General features: G+C 42.1%; 1 protein-coding gene across 1 annotated transcript; it reads right to left on the bottom strand.

The window, feature by feature from the left end:
• Positions 1-87: 87 nt before the first annotated feature.
• On the bottom strand, positions 88-23,689 carry LOC308401912 (carbohydrate sulfotransferase 11). Its single transcript, XM_080890372.1, has 3 exons — positions 23,128-23,689; positions 9,394-9,473; positions 88-4,163 (listed from the first exon to the last, which is right to left on the bottom strand). Exons 1-3 carry the CDS (start codon positions 23,219-23,221, stop codon positions 3,318-3,320), a joined length of 1,020 nt encoding a protein of 339 aa, XP_080746498.1. The 5' UTR covers positions 23,222-23,689; the 3' UTR covers positions 88-3,317.

The raw sequence follows: 23,689 nt of genomic DNA, 5'->3' as shown, positions 1-23,689 counted from the left end.
AAAGCAGACATAACAATCACAACAGATTTTATTTTGTGAAAAGTAAATCATTCATTGTGTGGTTATAATTTATTCACAACATACACTACTGTGCAATAATCTCGAGTCTCCCCATCCTTTCATTATATGTTGCTTCCCCTCCCCCATTCAAGAGAAGGTCTTGAACAACAGTTCTCCGGGTTTTCAGAAGGTCTTTCAAAGTTTTTCTTTGGACATTGGCTGAGTTTTCACCCATTTTCAGTCCAGTGCTTGTACCGGACCATTTTCAGAGGAATACTTTGTCTGTTAAGCCAATTAACACCGACTTATGAACAGGTATTATCTGAAAACCTGGCATCTCTTGCCATGGTGTGCAGTGTGTTGTTAAAAAATGTGAGGAAACTGGTGTTGGAGATCATGATCCACTATGCAATACCACACGGAAAGCATTTAATTGGCAGCAACTTCATTTGTCTGCATGGCAATGATCCCCAAAACACGGTGCAGCACTGAGTCATGGATCGGCCTCCCCAGAGCTCGGACCTCAACATTACTGAAGCGGTGATCTCGGCAGAGAACTGAACAAAAGGTAGAAAGATCCAGAGAAGAGCTTTGCGTGTCCTTCAAAAAGCCTGGAGAACTAATCGTGAGGGCTACTGAACAAAATCACAAAAATGCTTTGAAGCTTGTTACAATCGTACAGACACTGTTTTTGCATTGCATACTACATTGCACCAATTTTAGCAAAATATAAAGAAATGAGGGACTTTTGCACTATAGTTTATATCAATTTTTACTGCTGATAGCTCTTCACACCCAGCACTGAGGCACAGGTATTCCCACTGTAGATAAGCAGCATGTAAAAAAAGAGAATACAGGAAACAGGTGGTGGAAGAAAAAATAAATAAACACGTGGACAGGGTGGAGTTGTTTTGCACTTTAGTCTCCATGTTCACCAGCTCACTGTGGCCATTATCAAAACCACAGTCCATTCAAAGTGGATGCAGCGAGTGGGAGTAATGTAGAACCACCGTAATAACTGTTGGCACATCTGTACAACTGTTGTCAGCTCCTAAATGTTACACGGCAAATGATCGTATTCAGGCAATAACATATATACTGAGTGTAAATGTATACTAGGCGTTGCACAGTCTGGATGAATGTTAGATTTTAATCGTGCTTATTTTCTGTAGATTTGTGCCTTTTAAACCGTGACGAGCCTTCAGTTGGTTCTTGCCAAATTTCTACTGGATCTCTTATTGTTGTGCAGCACGATGCCACTGAATATAGCCTGTCGTATTTAACCGTGTCTATGTGTATTGATGGCACGGATTGTTTTTGTGCTGTTTTTGTGAACAAATGATTTAGTATGCACTTTTCTGTATGGGGCCTTCTCAATTGTTTGATATGCACTTTTAGCTTGTCATTAGTCTGGAAATAGCACTCAGAAACAGTAATTAATCCTATTTCCACTGACATCGAGCTTGACTGGACTTCGTAGTACCGTTGCCTTTATAAACACTCCTAGGTCACATCCAGTCATGGTTTATCATTTCAATAAAAGATTGACATGCAAAATGTGCCCGGCGTATTCTGCATTATTGCAGTGAGAATTCTTGTAACTATTAAGGAATTAACAAGTTCTTTCTGAGATGCATTTTATTTGAAAATCGTGAGAGAAACTTTACCTATTTTGGTTGGTTTGACTCTGTGGAATCAGAAATGGCACAATAAATAAAGACAATATCATAGTTCACACAGAAGTCTCCTCCTACAGTACGAAAAAGTAAACAAAGTCACAGTTACAAAAGTTGTCATTTAGAACTGACCCCCCCCCCCAAAAGGCCCAAAAGCAAAGGCACACATGTTGAGAGACATTCACTGTCTAAACATGAATTTAATACTTTAATCATTATGCTATGGAACTTGCAACAATAACGTTTGTCGTGCAAATACACTTTTAAAAACAGCAGACCACAACCGGAATAAAATGAAGCCAAAAATATTCCATGCTAGGACTGAGTGATCGGAAAAATATATCCGTTTATATCGCATATAGTCCAAAGCCGGGTTTTTAAGCACTTTCTTGCTCCTTTTTGGTTGGTGGGTGGGGCTGGGCATATTATGCTAACATAATGGACCAGGAAGCGATCAACCTTTCTACTATCCAATGATTCCTCTGAGCTTTGAGGAGTGCCAGCAGATATCCAGGCCAACGCTTATTCTATTAAACACTGACGAGCATTTTCAAATTTAGATTCAAATTACTGTCCAATAAAAGCCAGCAGTTTTCAGTTTGCACTTCGGCGATGCGTTCCCTTTTTCCGCTCTTCACATCCTGCATGCAAAAGCCAAAAGCTTCAGGTTGTGATTCTGCATAATTACAAGCAGAAATCTTTTTTTAAATGGAGACATATTAGACTAAATCGAAGCTCAATTCATACTGTACATGTATAGGAAAACATTTCACAAAACACTAAACACTTTTGCCATTTTTAAGTGGCTGCTGTTGAATTGATTGGCACTGAATAAAAACATCTATATTATTCAATCAAATTAAACAAGTAGACCAAAAACTACATGTACAGTTGGGCAACCTAATCAATTAGCAAGCAGGTTATCCTGCTGTTTGTACCGCGTGGACGCACTTCATCTTACTGCTTAGTTTAGATCCTTTGGTTTGTCCGGTTGAACCGTCTGAGGTTTAAATTGTCATTATTGGACCTTAATCTAACCTTAACTCCAACTCCAGGCAATCAGAGTATTTTTCTCCCAAGATTTGGAAAACTGGGAACAAAGAAACTAATCATTCTGGCTGACAACAGAAAAGCCAGTTTTGCCTCGCTCATAAATATACGGTTAGAGCTATCACGTATGATGACGTACACCTTAGAGAGTTACAACCATAAACCCAAATAGCGGATTCTTCTTTTCCTCAAATATCTCTTTTATGATTGCAAACAGATATTATAGCAATGCAGTAGTTGGACTGACGGTGGCCCGGTTGGACAGTTTCAACATATCGCCCAACCCTGTTTCACACATTCAAAAGCAATGAGCAACATCTAGTTGCTCGATAACTACAGTACAAGAGGATTTGCCTTTTTTAAAATTTTTGTTTTATTTTTTCAGGCATCAATGTTGATCTTATGATTCCTTCAAGAGTTCTCCATCGCAATGTTCGGTCTCAAGAATAAAATTAGTTTTCTTTGGAGCTCTGATAAGGATTGCTCTTCTTTCTCTTAAAACAGAACTTGCAGTGTTTGCATGGAGAAGCTTCTTCTGCAGGTGTCCAGGCTCTGTAATTTAGTTTCTGTGTGCGCGAGTGAAATCCAGCCTCATCTAAACTTGAGGTAGGCTGGTACAGAGTAATTGAAGAGCAGGAAGTCCATGCGATAGAGATTATACAGCTTCTTCTGATAAAAAGGGCTGATGTTGTGGAAGAACTGGGCAGCCATGTCTCCTGTAGTCCTGGTGCTCTTGGACGAGGCGGGGAAGCTGACCTGGTCCTCCACCCCGGCCAGCTGCAGCACGTAGCGGGAGTCCTGCTCCAGCGTCTCGTATTTCCCCACCACGTCATAGTGGATGAGGCAGGGGTGGCACAGTGAGTGCACCCGCTCCCAGTGCTCGTTGAAGGGCTCTTCTCGCTGGGTGGCTGGGTCCACGAGGTAATAGACAAACTCCTCAAAGGAGACGTCATTTCCTTTCTCCAGAGCTTCCGGCTGCGGGTCTGGCCTGTGCTGCCGCACTATCTTTGTGCCGTATCGTTTATGGAAGGCTGTGTTGTAGCTCCGTGTGAATTTGTTGCGGTACGCAGACACCAGCCGCTCAAAGGGCTCGCGCACGAAGACGAACTTCAGGTATGAGCGCAGCCGCTGATTGATCTGGGAGGTGGAGTACTCAGAAAGTGTGCGGAGGTTTCCGGGGATGTGGGCCTCGTTGGCAGGGATTGCGAGAGGGTCTCTGTTGGACCCGGCAACGCCCGTCAGAACCATGAGCACCCGCTTCCAGTTGGTGCAGGCCACTTTGGGCACGTAGCAGTAGAGCAAGCCGTGCTGGTCGTCCACGATGATGTGCTTCAGGTCCTCGGGGATGAGGACTCTGCGTTTGCGGGTATAGGAGCGACAAGCTTCTTCCAGCAGCTCCCTTCTGCCCTGATGGATCGCCTGTACCGCCGACTCAACCTACAGGGATGAGAGGAATCGCAGAGAATTGGCATTTAGTAATAAAAGAAAAACCTGAGTTACAATTTATACGAGTTTTTCAGGTCAGTTTATGGCACTGATTGTAAGTTATGATGATAGAAGTTACCAGAAGAAATTTTTCCCTCTTCATGGTAAACTCTGCTGTTGCTCTTTTCCCTGTTCAAGCCAACTTTCAGCATCTGTCCTATTAATAGCTACACTGCTGGTTTTGGGGAGGAGTGCATGTAAATGTACCTCCACAGGCTCTTTGATGGTTCATGTCCCACAACTCCTCAGGTATCAGTGCAGGACTTGCATGGCATTAAACCCAAGGAAAAGTGATTTAAAGTTGGGACAGTTTAAGTTATAATGTGACGAATGGGAGAATCTGGCCTTCCTGAGAGGACTCCACTGATTCAGCAGCACTGCCTACATTGCCAATGTTCCCTTCGTCCAATTTTTAAGGAATGTTGAACAATGCAGGTAGGACAGCTCAGATATGACCAGCTTTGCAGCTTCAAACAGATCCAATAAGCTCGCTTCCTTCCAGTGCAACACCCCCTAATTTTTCCCCACTTTCACCTTCAGCAACTCAGTGTTGCTTAAGGACATTTAGCAGATTTTGTGCAGCGCCATCCGAGGCTGAAAAAGGCTCTTCTCACTCCACCCTTATGATGATATACGGACGCCGCTTACAGCCTTTTGAATGAGAGAAAATGCACTCACAGATTTATCTCCTCTGTTGGTCTTAATTATGGCCCATCCCCAACTTTAATCAAGTCACAGGTCATCCAGTTCAGCTTGGCCTCTGCGTGGCACAAATGTCTTATTTACTCCTTTCATTTACTCAGCCTGGCATCCCACTGCAGTGGTTGGAGCCCCCAGACTCATCTTGACTCTGCGCCTGACCCTCTGTGTTTAGCGGCAGACACCTGAACGACTGCAGAGCCAACACAGACCCTTCCTCTCAGCAGAGGTTTGTGCACTGTGGTTACACAATAGTGCGTTTGAAACTCCTGTTTCAGTCTTTTCATGTGAGCAGGATGCATGAGTTCATAGTTTGAGGATATTAACTGCTGTTAGTGTTTCATGGCATTCAAACCTTCAAAGAACACCAAAGTCTTCTTAAGTGTGCTGAACACTTTAACATTTAATCAGTGGAGCGAGCAGCAGCTAGTGGAAGTGACAATTTGCTGTGTGGAAACATTCATTAAAGATATCGTGTTTTGATCTATTTGTAGAAATTTCATCTGGACTAATCAAAACTGATTTTCAGATATCTGTGTTTTCACACTTGGGGAAATAATTATTTGAATCCCTGCTGAATTTTTTCCATTCAAAGAAATGAACAGTCTTAAATTTTTACGGTAGTCTCATCAACTGAAATGTTATCCCCTATCACCCAGCCTGAATACTGGCTTTCACAGACTGGCTGCGGGCTTATGTGGCACACAAGCGATTACAAATACTCCTGATCTCAACTCATTATGTATATAAACCACACATTCTTCATTTCCAACCTGCCACCATCATGAGCAAGAGCACAGAGCTGTCAAAGGACGTCAGGGACCAGACTGTAGCCCTGCGCAAGGCTGGACTGGGCTGCAAGACCATCAGTCAGCCAGAAGCTTGGTGAGACGGTGACAGCTGTTGGTGCAATTATAAAATGGCCATTAGTCGGCCTCAGACTTTCCTGCCAGTTTTTAAAAGGGGTCTCGAGCAATAATTATCCAGATTTTGTGGAGGTCTTTCAAAGATTTTTTTTGGACATTGGCTGCTTTTTCACTCAAGTTTAGTCCAGTCTTTGTACCTGACCATTTTTAGAAGAATTCTGCTCGTTTTGGGTTTGTTAACCCACTTCACTAAAGTATAAAAAGGCGCCTTACTCAAGTCAACCAATGTTGTATCTACACAGACGACTTACAATTTAAATCTTAGTTCCTTGGTATCTTTAAGCACTTTGTTACAAGCAGCGCATCACAAAAACTTAACAGTTTGAAAAGAGGATTTTTGCACCCAAAAAAGTGACAGCAAAGAGTCTTACAACTTTCTTACAAGTTGTAAGCAATGGTTGCACTCAATTCTTAATCGTATTGCTCAGTTTCTTCCAGTCGCCAGGTTGTCAGCTATTCCGCTACATGTAGCTTTTCACCCAGTTACCTGCTGCACATGTGCAGAGAGCAACAAATGGAGACAGAATCAGTCGCCCATTGTGTTTACAGAATTAAACAATTAAATAAATCTGCCTCACATTAATCAAGCTCACTCCAGCATCCTGCTGCTGCTAAACAGTTTAAGTGGAAATGGAACAGTGAAAATATGACATCAATTGGAAGCGAGTGGACCGGACTCCACTGGAGCTAGTTTGTTTTCTGGCATGTGCACCGTCCTTCTCCTCACAGGGAGATTTAACTGGAACCAGCTGTAAGATTTGCTTTAATAGCAGAGCCCAGATCATGAATGCTGAACGTCTGCGTAGAGGAAAGTGGTCATTCAGAGCCCCGCCCACGGGTGTTTACCTGAGAAAGCCTCCTCAAAAAGCAAATACTGAATTGAACTCAATAATGGCAGCTGTTTCCAAAGAACAAACTGATAGATAAAAGTTACGCTGAGTCATCGCTGTTTAATGTCAAGTGAGCTTGAGTCAAAACAAAGCGGGGATGAAAGTGTGTGTTCAGATATGTCAACACCCAGTGAGGCAATGGTTGTGTACAGCTGTTATACGCAACTCATAACTAGAGTGGAAATGAAAGGCTGCACATGGACATGTTTCTGTCTAATACTAAGCTGCAGACAGTAAACCTGCTAACGACCGAAAAAGTGATATTTTTGTATTTCCTGATAAAGGGCGGCTCCTGTTACTGCTTTTAGCTTCATGTAACCTGTGCATGGATGAAAAGCAGTCAGACGCATCTCTAAATATAAAACTCTTAACTGCCTGACAGTATCTGTACAAAGTCGTGAATCCTCCTCTATAAATGTCGTGTCTTTAATTCCACAAAAATGGCCGACCTTTATTTCTCCTCCTTTACTGCTCAGATGGGAGTGCATCAAAGTATTTCTCCTTGACATGAAAAATATCACTATCAAGACTTCACAAATTTCCGGGGAGATTTGTCTCTTAGACATTTCGTTACAAAGAGCAGGTATTACTTTCCTTTAGATGCAGCTAAAGCAGATTTATGAGGACTGGAGCAAAACGTGGACTGAACTGCTGAATTAAGTGGAGGTGGCTCTTCTATGTTCAGCCATGCGTTTATGAAGTGGCTGTTTGGTCTCTCCGATGTAGAGGTCTGAGCATTCCTCGCCACACTGCACAGCATACACTACGATGTTAAGTTTGTGCTTAGGAGTTTTGTCTTTGGGATGAACCAGTTTTTGTCTGAGTGTGTGGCTGGGTCTGAAGTACACGGGGATGTCGTGATTGGAGAAAACTCTCCTGAGTTTCTCTGATAAATCTGGTACATAGAGGATGACAGTATTGTTCTGATTGTCTCTCTGACTCTCCGCTAGCTGGTGGTGTATCCGGTCGTTAAGTGATGACGTGACGAATCCTACTTCCGGGCCTAAAGTAGTCTGCGTTTAATATGGCTTTTGTGTTGTTAACATGTTTAATGTTATGTATTTTCTTCTATTTGATCTCAAAAAGCTCCTAAAACAGTCAGTGATCACTGTTGACCTCCCTTGGCTTTTATTACTGCTAATCATTTATTTAAGCTCAGTTTTTAAAACCTTAGGATGTAACTACAGCCCAGCCCATGCAGCAGTATATGAATGACTAACCTCGTATTGTGGATGGATTATCTCAGTTGTTCTCCTGGCTGAAGTTTGGTCCTTTTACAGCATCCTGCCATGCGATTACATTTGTTCCTGACCACCGAGAACACTCACGTTAACTTTTATCGAGTGGAAAAAAAGTTAGCTTGTTTATATTATGCTAACATAGCTGTGTCGCTAGCGGTCACGTAGCACATCATTATATACCAGCTAGCCAAACTTCAGTAACCCTACAAACGTCACTGCTGTTTAGTTTTCTGTCTTCATTTATGTTGGAAGTGATAACAGAGCTGTACGTTTTAATTTGTTTCCAAAACCCCGCAGTCAGGACATGCTATATTGTATTTAGATAGAAGCTAGCGAGCTAACTCCCTGCTAACTTCTAACTCCGTTAAATGTCATAAATTCTGTTTTCATGGATGCCTGGATGTTAAACTCAATTGTTACACCTGGTAGAGCAGAACGCTGATCATTTTATTAAAGATGAAAGACTTTAGACAGTTTTTCAACTCTCAGTAATGCCACAGTGATCGTTTGATATATGGACCTGCAGCGGAGTTTAGGCCCAGACACGGCTAGTGACGTCAGACTGAACGACCGCATAGGGGGGGTCCATGACCCACTTGGGAACACTCCCATAGGGTTTAAAAACTGGGACTCTCCACCAGTTGCTCTTCAAACTGAAGAAACTTCTCAGATGAGAGGTGAAACATCTTCAAGGAAACTTAAAGAAGTCCAGACGCTTTTCTTTCCAAGCTCCTTAAAAACCTCTGTGGTTTTTTTCCTATCAGCCATGGATCGGCCTCCCCAAAGCACGGACCTCAACATGACTGAATCAGTGTGGGATCATCATGACCGAGCACAGAACGAAAAGCAGCCAACATCCAGAGAAGAGCTTTTGAGTGTCTTTCAAGAAGCCTGCAGAACTATTTCTGAAGTCTAGTCAGTTCTAAGAAAGCATTCATTAGCGTTCCAGCTGTTCTGAAGAATAAAGGCGGTCACACCAAATGTGAACTTTCAAGCTTGTTAGAATTGTACAAAGTCTGTTTTTACCGTTACACTGCATTTCCATGTATGTTTGCATGTTTCAGTAAATCACTCCACCTACTTCTTTTTTCCCCAAGCAAAGTATAAACAATTGTGACTCAAGAGTTTTGGACACTGATTTATTTATGCCAACAAACTTCAGGAGGACTGAATTTCCACAGCTAGAAGATTATTATTAAATATTAAAAATGAGACCCTGTTTGTCATTAAACACTCGGCCTATCCTGTCTGGTTATGTGTGCTCTCTTTCATTCAAACATAGAACGTTCCAGAAACACAAAGAATCATAAAATCACAAAATGACTATTTATCATAACCTTTGCAAAGTTTGTTAAAATAACCCCGAGTAATCCTGGAATAAATCCTTACAAATAAATATTTAAAGTGCACATGACGTTAGACTGACCTGATCGCCATCGTACAGCGTCTGTAGAGGACTCCTCCTCGACTTCTGTCTGCTGCCGCTTTCACCCACCGCCTCTGAGGCTGAGGAAAAAGCACATCGGTTATGGAGCAGTCACCGCTGAATTATCACTAATAATGCTTTTGTGAATGTGTGTCATCACGCCCAAATGTGGTCCTGTGACCCTGACTGTGGTAGTTTGGCTGGTGTTCATATTTCTGTGGACACATTTTAAAGAAAATATGCACGATACATTTGCAAACTGTCAACATGAGATGAGTTAGAAGGGGGACGGTGTCCATCCCATGATTACCAATCAGTCGCTGACTTCGCGCTTTTATTGAAGTTTAACATGCTGCAGCCTGAAGGGGCGTGAGCTTACTGCAGAGTTTCAGGGAGGAACAAAGGCCGAGGATAAAGAGGTGCAGCGCAATTATTTTATTTGATCATTCACTGAATTACTGAATGCCAAAATTATAATTAGCCAAATATCCTCAAGCAAGATACTGAACCCAAGCAGTACACAAGAATCAGCTCATTTACTATTTAACTACTACTGTTGGTGTTAACTACCATTATCATAAATAATAATACAGTGTGGTATATCATTAGACAGATAAAACAGGAGAATAAAGTGCACTGTAGAACATTAACACAAACTGAGCACAAAAACGTTGCACTGAAACAATAAAGTAAACTTTCATGGTTTGTTATCGCTGCTTTTATTTGCTCGAGTGCTTTAGAAACGGAACAAGAGTTTTGGCCGGGCAGAACATTTCATTTTCCACGTTATGTCAGACTCAAGTTTGAAAGGAAGGATAAAAGGACCTTATTTATGTCCTTTGGCTTAGAGCCATCATTTGTTTCCTTCCAGATATTGGACATGTATAGAGTTTCACCACATGATCCTCAGATTTAATCTGGGTAAAGGTAGTCGATCTGTTCCTCCTAAAAGCTGCAGGCCTTCGTTGGAGAAAAAAAAGAAAGATGCAAAGGCGTGCGGCCTGGTTTGAAAAGGCAGTGGTTGCTTCACTCAAACAGTTTCATCATAGTTAGAAAAATGAAAACGAGCTCTCAGAACAACATCTACCATCAAGTATTCTGCACTCCAACCTGCCTGCAGTGAAAGCAGAGATGAGCACCACGCTGCTGAACCATGACTCGCTGACACAACAGGGAGCAGCAGGACTCCAAGACACTGCGAACATCCCCACAGGAGCACAGCTTATTTGATTTACAGAACAAGCTCATCACATCGTACACTTTCCGGCCACAGATGTAAGGTTACAATCAACACTCACGAGACTGAGTTACTGAGAGAGACACTTCCATCTGATCTGCATGCATGTTGTGGACGTAGTCACTTTCTATAAAAGCCATATCTTCACTCCATCTGCAGCGTAGTGTGGAGGTTATTTGTTTTTTCCTCAGAGATAAACATAGATAGCCCCGCTTCATCAGATGTTCTTTTATGAAAAACGCACACTCCCTAAATGAAACGCAGATGTATTCTGGTGTGTTTAGCCAGTAAGTGTTAGCTTGAAGATAAAACTGCAATCTGTCCCCTTCTTCAGATGAGACGAGTCATTTTAGTGTTTTAAATTATGAAGTTAGCCAGGAGGCACTTCGTTAGAGCAGCAGTCCCCAACCTTTTTTGCGCCATGGACCGGTTTATACACGACAATATTTTCACGGACCGGCCTTTAAGATGTCGCGGATAAATACAACAAAATAAAACTAGTACTGGTACCAAAAAAAAGAAGATTTATTCATAACACATGTGAAAAGACCCAGGAAAACCGAGTTAACGATAAAAACGATAACAAAATAACGCTGAAAACTGATAAAAACCATACATTTCACACCCGAGCCTCAACTCTCGCGACCCAGTACCAAACGACTCACGGACCGCTACCGGTCCGTGGCCCGGGGTTTGGGGACCGCTGCGTTAGAAGACTGGGAAAAGAAACAGCTAGCGTGGCTCTGTTCAAAGATCAGGCAATCTGAAGCTGCTGTGAAAAGCTCACAGAATAAGTCCTCATGCTGCTGATTCAGTTCAGCTGAAGAGGGTTAGGTTTCCAGTATCTCGCTGAACTCAGACCACCTGGTGCAGTGTAGTTTCAGGGTGACATTGGTGCCTCTTTCTGGAAAATCCAGCATTGAACCAACTTTGCTTTTAGCGTGCGTGTCGATTCCAGGAAGAATAATCCCTGCAATTAGTGATCCCTTTCTACACAAGTTAGACCTTGCTTCAATTCATGAACTTCCCAGTATGTTTGACGATTCAAGGAATTCAAGTATTCAAATACACACACACACACACACACACACACACACACACACACACACACACGAAATTTCCATATTTTCACTAACAAATGTTCACCCCTTGCTGCTCAGGAGGTTCAAGCGATACAGGCAATAATCCATTGAAACTCATTCAGAAAACTCCATAAATGTTCTTCTGTATTGCTGCCATTTAAATTTAACTTGACTCATATTTCTGAAACCGGAACTCTTCTTGCTCCATAACCACAATGTGAAGAAAAATATCACATTAACTGTTTAATGATTACATCCATTTTCACAAACTCCCCCAGTTTTAGAGGCTCGAAATTCACTGACAAGCAGTCCAACAGCCAGGTTCCCTCATTATCGACAGCAAACTAAGCAGATAAAAGTCGTACTTGAACTTGTTTCAAGTGTTACACAGAAGCAGTTCACTGGACCACTATGAGGTCCAAAGAGGCTCAGGTTCAGACAAATGCTCCGAAACTGTTCAGACGGTGTATAACAATGCAAACGGATCATAACCCAAATCTCAGGGCAAAGAACAGAGTCGCTCACCTAACATCAGCCCAGCATGCTTTTCACTTACTGAGACCAAAAGTGAACAGCAAACCTCAAAGAAGGAAGCATGTGATGATGTCCACAGGTGCTGGACTGCAGGGATACCTGTCACTTTCAACAAATGAAAAAGGGGGATTATTTATAAAGTTCGGAATGAATAAAGTCTGTCCCTTCAATTAACATCTTCATCATTTGATTTAAAAAAAAAAAAAAAAAAAAAAAAAATCCACTTTAGGATTTGGTTCTTTTGTCTTGAAGCCACTGGCTCATGGCTAAACTCAAGTTTAAACACATAACTTCCTGTTAGAGACGTGCTCTTCACAGCGCATCAACAATGAAATGACATCAGTTTGCTCACAGAGACAAGGCCAGGCTGCTTTTCACTGGAGTAAACATCTGCAAGCAGCTGTGTGGCTCCAAGTCCAGATTGAGCAGTGCAACTCAGCACTAACTGCCCATTGAACAAATGACTTCCTGTGCTGTGCCATTATTCAAATGGCAGTATGCACAAACGCCTTATGTACAAGTCTGCCTTTTATGCAGTCATTACGCTCCAAACCTGCACGAACAGCAACATTTGTCATCTGGAGACAATTAGATTTACAAAAGCTCAGGATTTGTTACTAATTAGCTGCTTTAATTGGAGACAATGATTTGGAGACAATGATGCTGTAATGGTGGAAACTGCACAGGCCCAACACTATTGAGCACAGGCTACTGTGAGACTCAAGTGACCACATGTGTGCACCTCTCTCCTCCCTGTGGTGTGGTCAGGTCACTCATGGCAAACTGGTTATGAGCTGTAAACACGCTCACTGCAGGCAGCCCAGCATGCAGTAATGAGCATACTACACAGAATCATTGAGAATACCTGCGAGAGACACACAGTCGATCATACAACTGAAATCACAGGTCTTTACTAGCTTCTAACAGCAGGTGAGAGTAACTAGAGAAATGCTGAAGCTGTGCAACAGTATTGTATAAAGATCATATATCAGTGCCGGTCTTATTTCAGACACTCCATCCCCATGTACTTATTAACATAATGTATGAATCTGGTCAGCGTAGCGTTGTCTATAGCAAGCATGCCAGGTGCAGTTACTGATAAGGAGGACTGCAACAGTAGACCGTGACTGTTGCATCAGCCGCCTCATTTTGCAATCTTTTACAACTGGCCAGCATTCTCACCACACATTAAGGCTGCACAGTTAATGGAATTTTAATCTTGATTTTAGCTTCCCACAGTTAAATGAACACGATCACATATTTAAAATATGTGCTCAGCCAATAGAATGCAAAGCAAAAAGCAAATCAGGAGCTCCGACTGCATGCCAGCATGTGACAGTCACAGCCGTTCTGAAGTGTCCTGGACTAGTAAGACTACGTTCAAAGATATACAACAGAATTCAAATGTCTGCCACACTCATGCCTCGAAGTGGATCATCATCATCCATTTTTCAGAAATACTCTTGAGCAATCAGCTGGCTGAAAAAAAAAAAAAAAAAAACACCAAAAACTGCAGTTCTAAATAAAACTCGGCCAAAACAAACAAACAGACAAACAAAAAACAAAAAAACATGGCTGCTGACGTGAACTGTCCAACATCAGCTCCATAAAAGTCCATTAAAGCGAGCATGCATACTGTGCATCAGCGCTCACAAAGGTGCACTGACGTCACCAAAATCTTTGCCAAAGATTCACTCAAACCAAGTGAATGAACACCAATACTGACTAACAAGTGATCAAAATGATCACTTTGACCATAATCGTTCAGCCCTACCACAGATATAGCACTAAATGTTAATGTTCAGTTCAATAAAAATATAAGCTGCTCAGTGTTAGCTTGCACTGGCTTCTACCCAGATAGCAACCATTAAAACAGTTTACAGTGTTTCCCACTTAACTTGAATGCACCCAATTTAGAGGCAAAATTCCCAGTCTGGCTGCAACTAAAGTTATTCAGGACCAATTTATACCATTTCCCCAAAACACCTATAAAAACTGCACTTATTTTGCTAAAGTGAGTTCTGTTTTCAGTCAAATTTGGTCAATGTCAACAAATCTGCACGTGGTCTTCTGTCCAGTCTTTGAAGCACAGTTTGCCTGAATTCGGACAGGACAGCATTGGCTCATATCAAACTTGGTACTTTGTGGATTTACTGATAAGCAGGATTTCAACAGTTGAACATGACTGTTGTGTTAGCGTCACATTTTACAATCGTTTACACTTTGACTTACACTTTGACCACATGTGATAATTTATCACTCATAAACACAAATAACCACTACAACCCCATATAAAGCCAGTGCCTGACACACACTACATTCAGTTAGCTAGCATTGGTACTGCTGTCAGTACTGACAAATTATTCTGATTCTTCCAGCTGAAAACGGTGTGGTGGTCGCTCTTTCAACCATCAAAAGTGGAGTTTTACAAAGTTCCACACTAAACTTTCTGACCATAGGAACACCGTCGAGGTACAAACAGCCAACTGGTTTACCAGCAGGCCAATATTACTGGCCCATACTATGCAATAAGTAAATCTTATTGGATTAACACATTTAATTTCAGTTACTTTGTTGCAAAATGAGATTGTCAAGCATGCCAACCATGTTACTAAAACCTGCCGTAAATGTTGCCATGAGACAGAGCTTGTGCTATCAGTCTGATATCATTACACGCAATTTGGTTCTATATAGACAGAAATTCAACAATTCAAATTAGCAATTAGAATCGCGCTGAGCAGCCTTCTTTTTCTAGAGGATTAGAACCAAAAGCCAACCAGCAAACCTTCAACAATCTTACAGAGTGATTGCCATTAGTCAAAGTCAGACTCAGTTTGCAGAAAGGTTTCTTCCTACCAGCCGAACTTTGCAATCACCTTGAGATAAAAAGTTGCTGTGAGTGTGCAGCACCCTCAACATTAACTTGGCTCCTGGTTTGACATAGGCAAACGTAGAGGTACCAGGCGAACAGCCTGGGAAAACACTTAGAAAGTACTTAGCTGTTGCAATAACAAGAATATCACTGATCACAGCAAACACTCAGAGATTTATACATAAGAAGCAAGCTTCACAGTAATCAGCATCAATTCTTTTGACACTTAAATAATCTTCTCATTTAGTGGATTCACCTCTGCCAAAAAGCCAGATGATGCCTTATTACTGGAATCAAGAGCGTCACATGCAGCCGGATGCTGCTGCCAAAAGGAGGCTTTGTCTTTTGCCTTGAGCTGCCGAGGTGAGGAGATCATTCTGCCACAGCGCACCAATTTATCTGACCTGTTTTCTAAACACATTTCATTGCGACCTCTCCCAAAGAGAGCACTAAAATGGAACAGAGAGGTAGCGGCTGAAATGATTCAGAAGCTGACAAACACCTGGAAAACTGAGTGTTTCAGCAACAGGGTGAGACGGCACACTGAAAAGGTTTGTGTCTCATCTGTCATCTGCTAACTTGGCATCAATTAGCAAGCAAGGAAATTTACAGTCCAAGTTTTGTCATGAGGTATTTAAAAGGGGGGCAGGTGAAAATATCAAGAAACTGTTTAAAATGTCAGAATAGCTGGATATCAGGACTGGGCGCAGACACTAGGACACACTGCACAGCATAGATATAGGTGGAAAAATGTGTGCTATGTTTTGCCATTAGAAGGGGGAAGAAAAAAAAAAGCTGCTGGTTATAACCGTGTACCACTCTAACAAAACAGTGTCTCAGCTGCCCTTAACTCCTCCACTGATACAAGACGTCTGAAACTCACCAACCCCAGCTAAGGCAGACTCAAAGGAAGACGTCGTCCTGTTGGTTTAACCCTGTCTGGACCCCCAAAGCCTACAGCATTCCTTACGGTACGCACGGAACCAAATGCTGGGGAAATGCAAAATATAGAAAGGCCGATGTGTGTTCCTGCTGTCCGAGCCATGAAATGAGCTCTGTGTTTAGGTCCCACTGGGAAAACTGCCCCCCCCTTCCTTGACCTGACTTGCCAAAGAGTAGCTTTGACGCTGTACAAGGGAAAGCCTGATCCTTTTAGGCCACAAATGTGTGTGTGTGAAAAGGGTGTTAGTGCATAGGCAGGAGCATGTGGGTGGTGTACTGTCTGTTTGCTGAGTCTTAGAAGAATGTCTGCAGATCCAGGAGTCCCTATGATCCTGTGCAGAAGCGTAAAAGAGTTCAATGTGCATTTGTGGGGCGACTCCTTAGCTGGCTGACTAAAATCCATCACATCTGCATTTGAGCAGTTGGAAACAGTGACAATAGACACATATTTGGCCGTAAAGAGAAATATCCATCACACAGGAAAATACTGACCCGACTGCATGTTTCACCAGTGTAGTACAATCCTGAGGTCCATTTAACTTAAACTGAATCTCCCGTGGGTCTAGGCACCTCCGACTTTCTTCATATGCAAAAGCAATGATGTGTTAAATTCACTAATGGGCCTTAACAGCCTGGTGTTAGAGTTTTCTGTTTTATACGTACATAAAAAATGAGGACGCTTGCTGCTGTGAGGCGACACTTTAACCACTAGTCACTGCTGTCAGTGTCACAGATTTCTGTGATCCTACAATGACAGCTGTTTACTGGGTGATTCAAGTTATTAAGGTTCATCATCTGAGGACACTGAATGTCTACCATACATTAGGGCGGTCAGTAACTTTACTGTGACAAACACTGCATGCATTAGTAAACACAATCAAATAGATTGGTATTTATTCTGCACTCTTCCTGATCACTCCGAGCACTCTACACCATCACCTCATTGTATAAACTTTAGTTACCTCAGATTAACATTAACCATCCCACCAGCCAATTTACAACCACACATAAGCCTAACGTGCATGGACATGCATTCTAATCAATTTGCAATAGGAATCCAGGAGTGACAGCCCTCTGTATACCCACTTATTATTTTAACATAAAAATAAAATATTTTAAAAAATGTTATTGCTTCCATTATATATACTATATGATCAATATATATCATATATGCCTTATGAAAAGGCTTGATAAAGAGGAAAAGATCATTGCACCTGTATATGTAAAATTTATGTAGAAACATGTACCTGTACATGATGTCATGTCTCTTGTTGCTCTTTGAGTGAGGAATAATAAAAGCCTGGCTCTGCGTGGGCTTTTTAATCGAGCGCGACTAAAATTACTGAACCAGAACAACCCTAACCCAGACAATATTTGCCAGTGTAATTTAGTCTGGACCAAAGTGGGGATGAGTTGAATTATTTGGCTACCACAGAGCACTTGGATTGAAATAGTAGAGCAGAAGACTTATTCAGTAACTTTAATTGCGAAAGGACAAACCAGAAAAATCAAATCACTTGAGGATACGGGCTCTGAAAGCAGATGGTCCTAATGTAATTTTGAAAAAATTCCTCCAGAGTACTTTCTGTGCTATCAGCTCCTGCTGTGCCGTTTCATGAATATGCAGCTGGCTGGAGAACAGGCTGGAACAGCAAGACCACCCCGACCCCCCATGTCACCGCAGACGGACGGGGATCTGACAGCAGCCAGGAGGAGCGAGCGGTTTCAATTGGCAACTGCACGCCGCAGCATACGAAGATCAAGTCACACACTGTTCCCGTGTGGATGCGTCTGCTTTTAATTGGATAATGTCCCATCCACAAGTGACCATGTGTGAAAATTAGTTTCCAAAGAGCGCCGCAACAATTTCATCAGTGCTCCGACAGAGTTCTGGGAAGCTAATTTTTATGACTTTTGTGGCCTCAAGTCAAGCCTAGACAAGGGAGGTATGAGATGGGGGTACGGTAAGTCTCCAGTACATGAATAACAACAGCTGCCCCGAGGCCCACACAATAGTCTCAGGCTCTGTTTGTGATTAAACAGCTACAACTAGCTACACTCATAGCAGTCAGCTCACATCTGTATGTGTGATGTTCCTGGATTTTACTCCCAGGAAAACAAAGGGAGAAGTCCCTCACTGTGCTGTAACATACAACACCACATTCCAGACTATGATATACTTCTTCCTCTTCAGTCAATGCGTCTAAAAGCCCAAAGGCGAAATCATAGTGGCGACTGTAGTAAAGACCTCTCACGCTGACACATAAGCCCATCTTACAAAGTCAGCTTTTCTAAAACAGATGTGAATTTCAAAGACCGGATACGAAGACGTCACAAAGGGTTAAGTTTCTGCAGCATGAAAGGCAACTCGTGTTCTGAAAAACTATTTCTGTCCAGGATGTTACAGTAAAGCCACTCTGCATCTATGCAATTATGCTAAATTTGGATTAGCACTGCATTTCCAAGCACTGTAATTTTATGCTAACTCTGACTTGGCACTATGTTCCTTTGTTATGCGGCTGTTCTCCTTCAGCTTCACATCGCCTAAAAACACTCTGACCTTTACCCCAGATAGAGCAGCTTCACCTCCCCTAACTAACTGCATATCTGAAACCAATTTAGATTCACTTAGAGCAGACAGGCAGGTTTAATGGTCGGCGCGTGAGCTGCATTCCAGGTGTGTTTGGAATACGTGGAGCCAATCCCCCCCCCAAAAAAACAGAGGCAGCATCTAGGAATGTGTGCACTTATGCCATGTGTCTCATCAAAGCACTGGTTGTAAACCTATTCAATCAAAATTAACTCACAAAGGCAAATTAATACACAATAGCAATTTACAGTAATCGTAAACAAAAGCATCTTTAATTTTGGGGGTTTGCACTGTCGATCGGACTGGAAAATCATTCAGTGCCGATTTTTGTAGCTGGTGAGGAAACAATTGCTTTTGTGCATTTATCCTGGCTAGAAAGCTCTCGTTTGGACCTGTAACGAATCAAGCGCTCCCCTTTCTTTTATACAGTGAAGCGCACAACCTTGTGAAAAAGCCAGTTTAAATGGATGGTGACTGATCAAGATTGCTACCTTCTTTTTCAAGAGACTAGGGTATGACGCTGTTTTAAGACCTGCTTACTTAACAAGGACATAAAAAATTTAACTTGCAGTGCCACTTTTTGATGGGACAGCTCTAGTGTGCTGCTCTTCCACACCAACGCTGAATTTCCCACAAAGTAGAAGCACAGGTGTGGCCAATAAGACCGCCGATGGCTTCGTTAAGTCATTATATCACCGAGCAGCAAACCATCATTACTGTCACTAACACACCCCTGCTTTTCCTGCTAGGACATGTCTCCCGTTTTTATTAGTTATAATGAAGCAAAAGCAATTTGTCCAGTATAGCTACACGAGGACGTGCACACAGATGAACCAATGTTTTTATCTAGAAGTCACAAATGTAAAAGTCAAGTCAAAGGTTAGTTATGAAGTTCTATGAGATCGCCTGCTAAAATAAATATATACACATTTCCACTGACATGCAGATGAAACTAGGGCTGAACGATTATGGAAAATAATCTAATTGCGATTTTTTTGCCCCAATATTGCGATTGCGATGCGATATGCGATTATTTTTTAAGGTCTTTGTCTTCTGTATTATTAAACAAAGACAAGCAATACATCATATAGTATGGCCAATACTATATTACATTAATTTTAAACTGTTCTTTCCTGGAAGACAGACCTCTGTTATGATGACATGAGGTGATGCATGAATTGATGACTGACATTTTTATTTAACTTCTTCAATCACAACAGTATATTTGAACATACACAATAGTTTATTTTTAGCTTACAAACATCTGAGCATAAAGTGCTGACAAGGAACCCTGGTGTAAACATTAAAATGAAAGTCAGTACAATGTGCAGATTGCAGAAATATACATAAACAAAATCAGTGGCTTTACCACACTCAAGTTTTTCGACATCTGTGAACTACTAGACAGTCATTAAATTAAAAAATAATATTAAATAAAACTAATAAATAAAAAATACACACATCTTACTGATCTCTGCAGTCAGTAACATTACACATAAAGTGCAAACATAATAGCAATTGTATAAACACACACACAAACACGCCTTTAAAGTTTAAAGGCATGAAATTGGACGGTCTAGTTCTGATTAGCGTCACCGCTGTCTCGGTGGAGTTTAATAAACTCGGCCGTCTGCTTCTTGCTATCTAAAATATAACCAGACACTGGTGTAAATTCTCGACTGTCTCATACTTCTGTTTAATAAGTTTTCTGTTTGACGTTTAGTCAGCTGTGTGAAAACCAAGGAGGAACCCACCCGGGGGATTAATAAAGTTTTATTTTATCTAATCTAATAACTTTAATCTCAGCCAAACCGATTTACTCACGAACAAACAAAACACTGAAAAAAGCCCAACAACAACATTTTTAGGTTGTCTAAGTGACTTATATATTACGTTTAACCCGAGCAGCGAAACTCCGCGGTGATCTGAAAATGATGTGCCGGGAGTTGTGCCGTTCTCGGCCGCATCAGTAACCCTCGAGCTCCCGGCTAGCTGTCGAGCTGGTGGGTAGCAGACGCCTCTGAAAACGTCGAAGCACTTTTGCAAATATGGGATATCTTGATAAACCGAGCAGATATTTGATGTTTACACAACTACTTTCTCGCCTGAAAATATGTTAAAAGTTTATTTTGTGACCCTGAAAGATTAGTATGAGTAATTTTAAAACTCAGTAGCGGCCTCCATTGCTGGAAACTGGAGTTTGGCTGGGCCGCGCTATGAATTCTGGGATATGGTAGTAATTTGGACAGCCTTCGGCGCGTCGCTGTGACGTAATCGGTCTACAAATGCGGCCTCAGGAGGATGCAGCCCATGAATTTGGACATGTCCAGAGTATAATCGCAGCCTTTGCGGTTAGAAAATTGCACTTGATCATGTCACGATATTATCGCAAATGCGATATATCGTTCAGCCCTAGATGAAACATAGTTTTGTTAATCTATGAAGCTGGCACTAAAAACATGTCACAAAGGCCTGGATTATCTGTAATTTTCTATCTCTTAATTTGAATTTGCTCCTCAAAATGTCAGAAATGTGAAGTCCTGCGTCTGGATAGCAGTACCTTAGCCTCTAGTACTATCAAGGACACATTTTTTTGTTAGTCCTTTGGACTGGCGCGATAAAGCTTTCTGTAATACTGTCAAAACAACAAGCACCATGTTTCAGAGCAATATTGAAAGACAATATTTATTTGGTGGAGGCATTTTTAAGCTGTTATGATCAGCAGTAGAAGCTTTTAGATGAACACAGGTTTGTAAGATGATGAGGAAACCCCCTGATCAGTTTAGAGGTGATCATTTCCTATTTACGTTCACGGTGAGGGGGGCTAAGAGTACATTTTGCACCATCTTACATTGCTGTGATTTAAGTACACGTGGCCACTGACCAATGGTCATGGCGCTTTGCATAATAATGATCATGAAACTGATCTTCTGGCTCTTTGTTTGTCTGCGGTGCTTGTTTCAATTATTATCCAACTTTATTGTTAATGCAGGTGAGGCTGAAGAAGAAACTTGGTTACGAAAACTTTCTGGGATTTTCTACCTGGATGATTAAGAATTCCTCAAGCTTTTAGTGTCCCATTTTTAGAGTATGACTATCAAATCAAAAGCAATGCGAGTGCGAGATCCTACTGTAAATGCAAACATCACTTAATGTAAATACACTAAACAGCACAGACTGTTACTTTATTCTTTTACAACTGCATGTTGAGACCATCTTGCAGCACTATCGCATCATTTCCGAAGAACCACACCCTTGATTTTGATTTCAACCACACACCTGTAACGGTTTGTGACTGTATCTTACACAATCACACCTACCGCACTGACACGTTAACCTACTGACAGAAAAGCATATCAGTCACGCTATCATAACCGATACCCCTGACTTTAACAGTGTAACACTACACTGACAGTAACGTCTTTCACAAGTTACTTATGGACATGTCACACACCCAAACTTTCTGGGATCGCCATTAAACGTGAATCCACCTCACAATATGGGCTATACCTACAGTTTTTAGGCCCCTAAAATAGCTGAGCACGTGTGAAAGAGGCCTTTGTATGTGGCAGAGGGAAGCAGATCCCACCGAAGGGACAACCCCACTGCCAGCCAGCTGCGTCTGCTCCCAGCCCTCCTCCCTGTAGCTGAGGAAACACTGCGCTAAACACTCTGCTAATGGAAGTTTTTCTCCTGTTCCTCAATTTAGATCTGAGCTTCATGGGAAAATAAAGACATCGGGATGGAGCACAACGGGGTGAAATGACAATGGGCTGGAGGCCACGCTTTAGTATTGGAATGACAAGGACCAACAAGTCGCACAAAAAAATCCTTTATAGCTGGGCTAAGAATGTCTCAATAGCCTGCTTTCATGCACTTCACTGATATGTGTATTGGATTACAAGTATGCCACAACCCATTAACACAGCGGGTTATGAATGGGTTTTATTATGAAGGCATGGGCAAACCCATATGCCAACAGAAAAGGACCAGCTGGTCTGCTGCACACTTTAAACTAGAGCCCATACATCAGATACACTTTTGTCTCCACACAAGAGATCTTCACAAACACACAACCCTTTATGGGACTATAGATCATATGAGATAAATTTAGATGTAAATTTAGAAAAACTTATAAATTAATATTTAATCAAACTTCTTTTGTTACTGATAAAAGAAAAAAAACAAACCCTCATATTTAAATACTTGAGTCATTTGCAGATGGATGGAGATGAACTGATAAAAGTGATGAAATATTTTCTTTGCTTGAAAGGTGTCAGGTTGGGACGTCTGTGTAAACTATTCACGGGGCGCTTAATTTCTAATGTTTCATGTTAGCTTTAGTTTTATTCTTAGCGTAGCGGCAGGCAGACAGAGCGGGGATGCAGGAGAATGAGCGCTCCGATGGCAGGGTGTGGAAGCAAGTTTAAGCAGAGCAGAGGGGGAAATATTGTGTATTTATGGGATTTATACTCACCTGGCTTCAGACTGCTGTTAAAGTAGAATATGACCATGACGAAACATCCCAGGGACAAGGCAAAAACCATCCGGATCACTCTGGGTTTCCTCATCCTGAGAGTCTCTGGAAGCCACCGAGAAGCCGAGCCCAATCCTGCCAGGGTTCAGGCGAACTACACGGTTTTTGTCGAGTCTACTTCACCGGCCGTGGGAGCATCGATCCGGCTCGCTGCTCGACCTTTGCCGCTCCTTATCTTCCTGGACATCCTCGCATGCCGGGTCAGGAGGAGGCAGCGGTGAGGGAGGACGAGGGGGCCCCGGGCGGCAGACTCCGCTGGTCTGCCGTGTCTCTCTCGGTTACCGACGCGTTTCTGTGTGCCTTTGTAGAGACGACGGAGAAGGCTGCATCACTGCCGCTGTGGTGCCAGCACAGGCCGCCGGACTGCGTGGGTAACGGGCCCTTTATACGCCACGACAGGGTCTTTCCAAATGTCCGCTTAACCCCTTTCTCCCCGCGGACACAGAAAGGGTTCAACCACTCAACGACCCGGTGGTCGAGAAATAAGCGACACGTTTCAGAA

This window comes from Rhamphochromis sp. 'chilingali' (assembly GCF_963969265.1).
Source record: "Rhamphochromis sp. 'chilingali' genome assembly, chromosome: 9".
Classification (NCBI taxonomy): domain Eukaryota; kingdom Metazoa; phylum Chordata; class Actinopteri; order Cichliformes; family Cichlidae; genus Rhamphochromis; species Rhamphochromis sp. 'chilingali'.
This window is presented reverse-complemented; position numbering and strand designations above follow the sequence as displayed.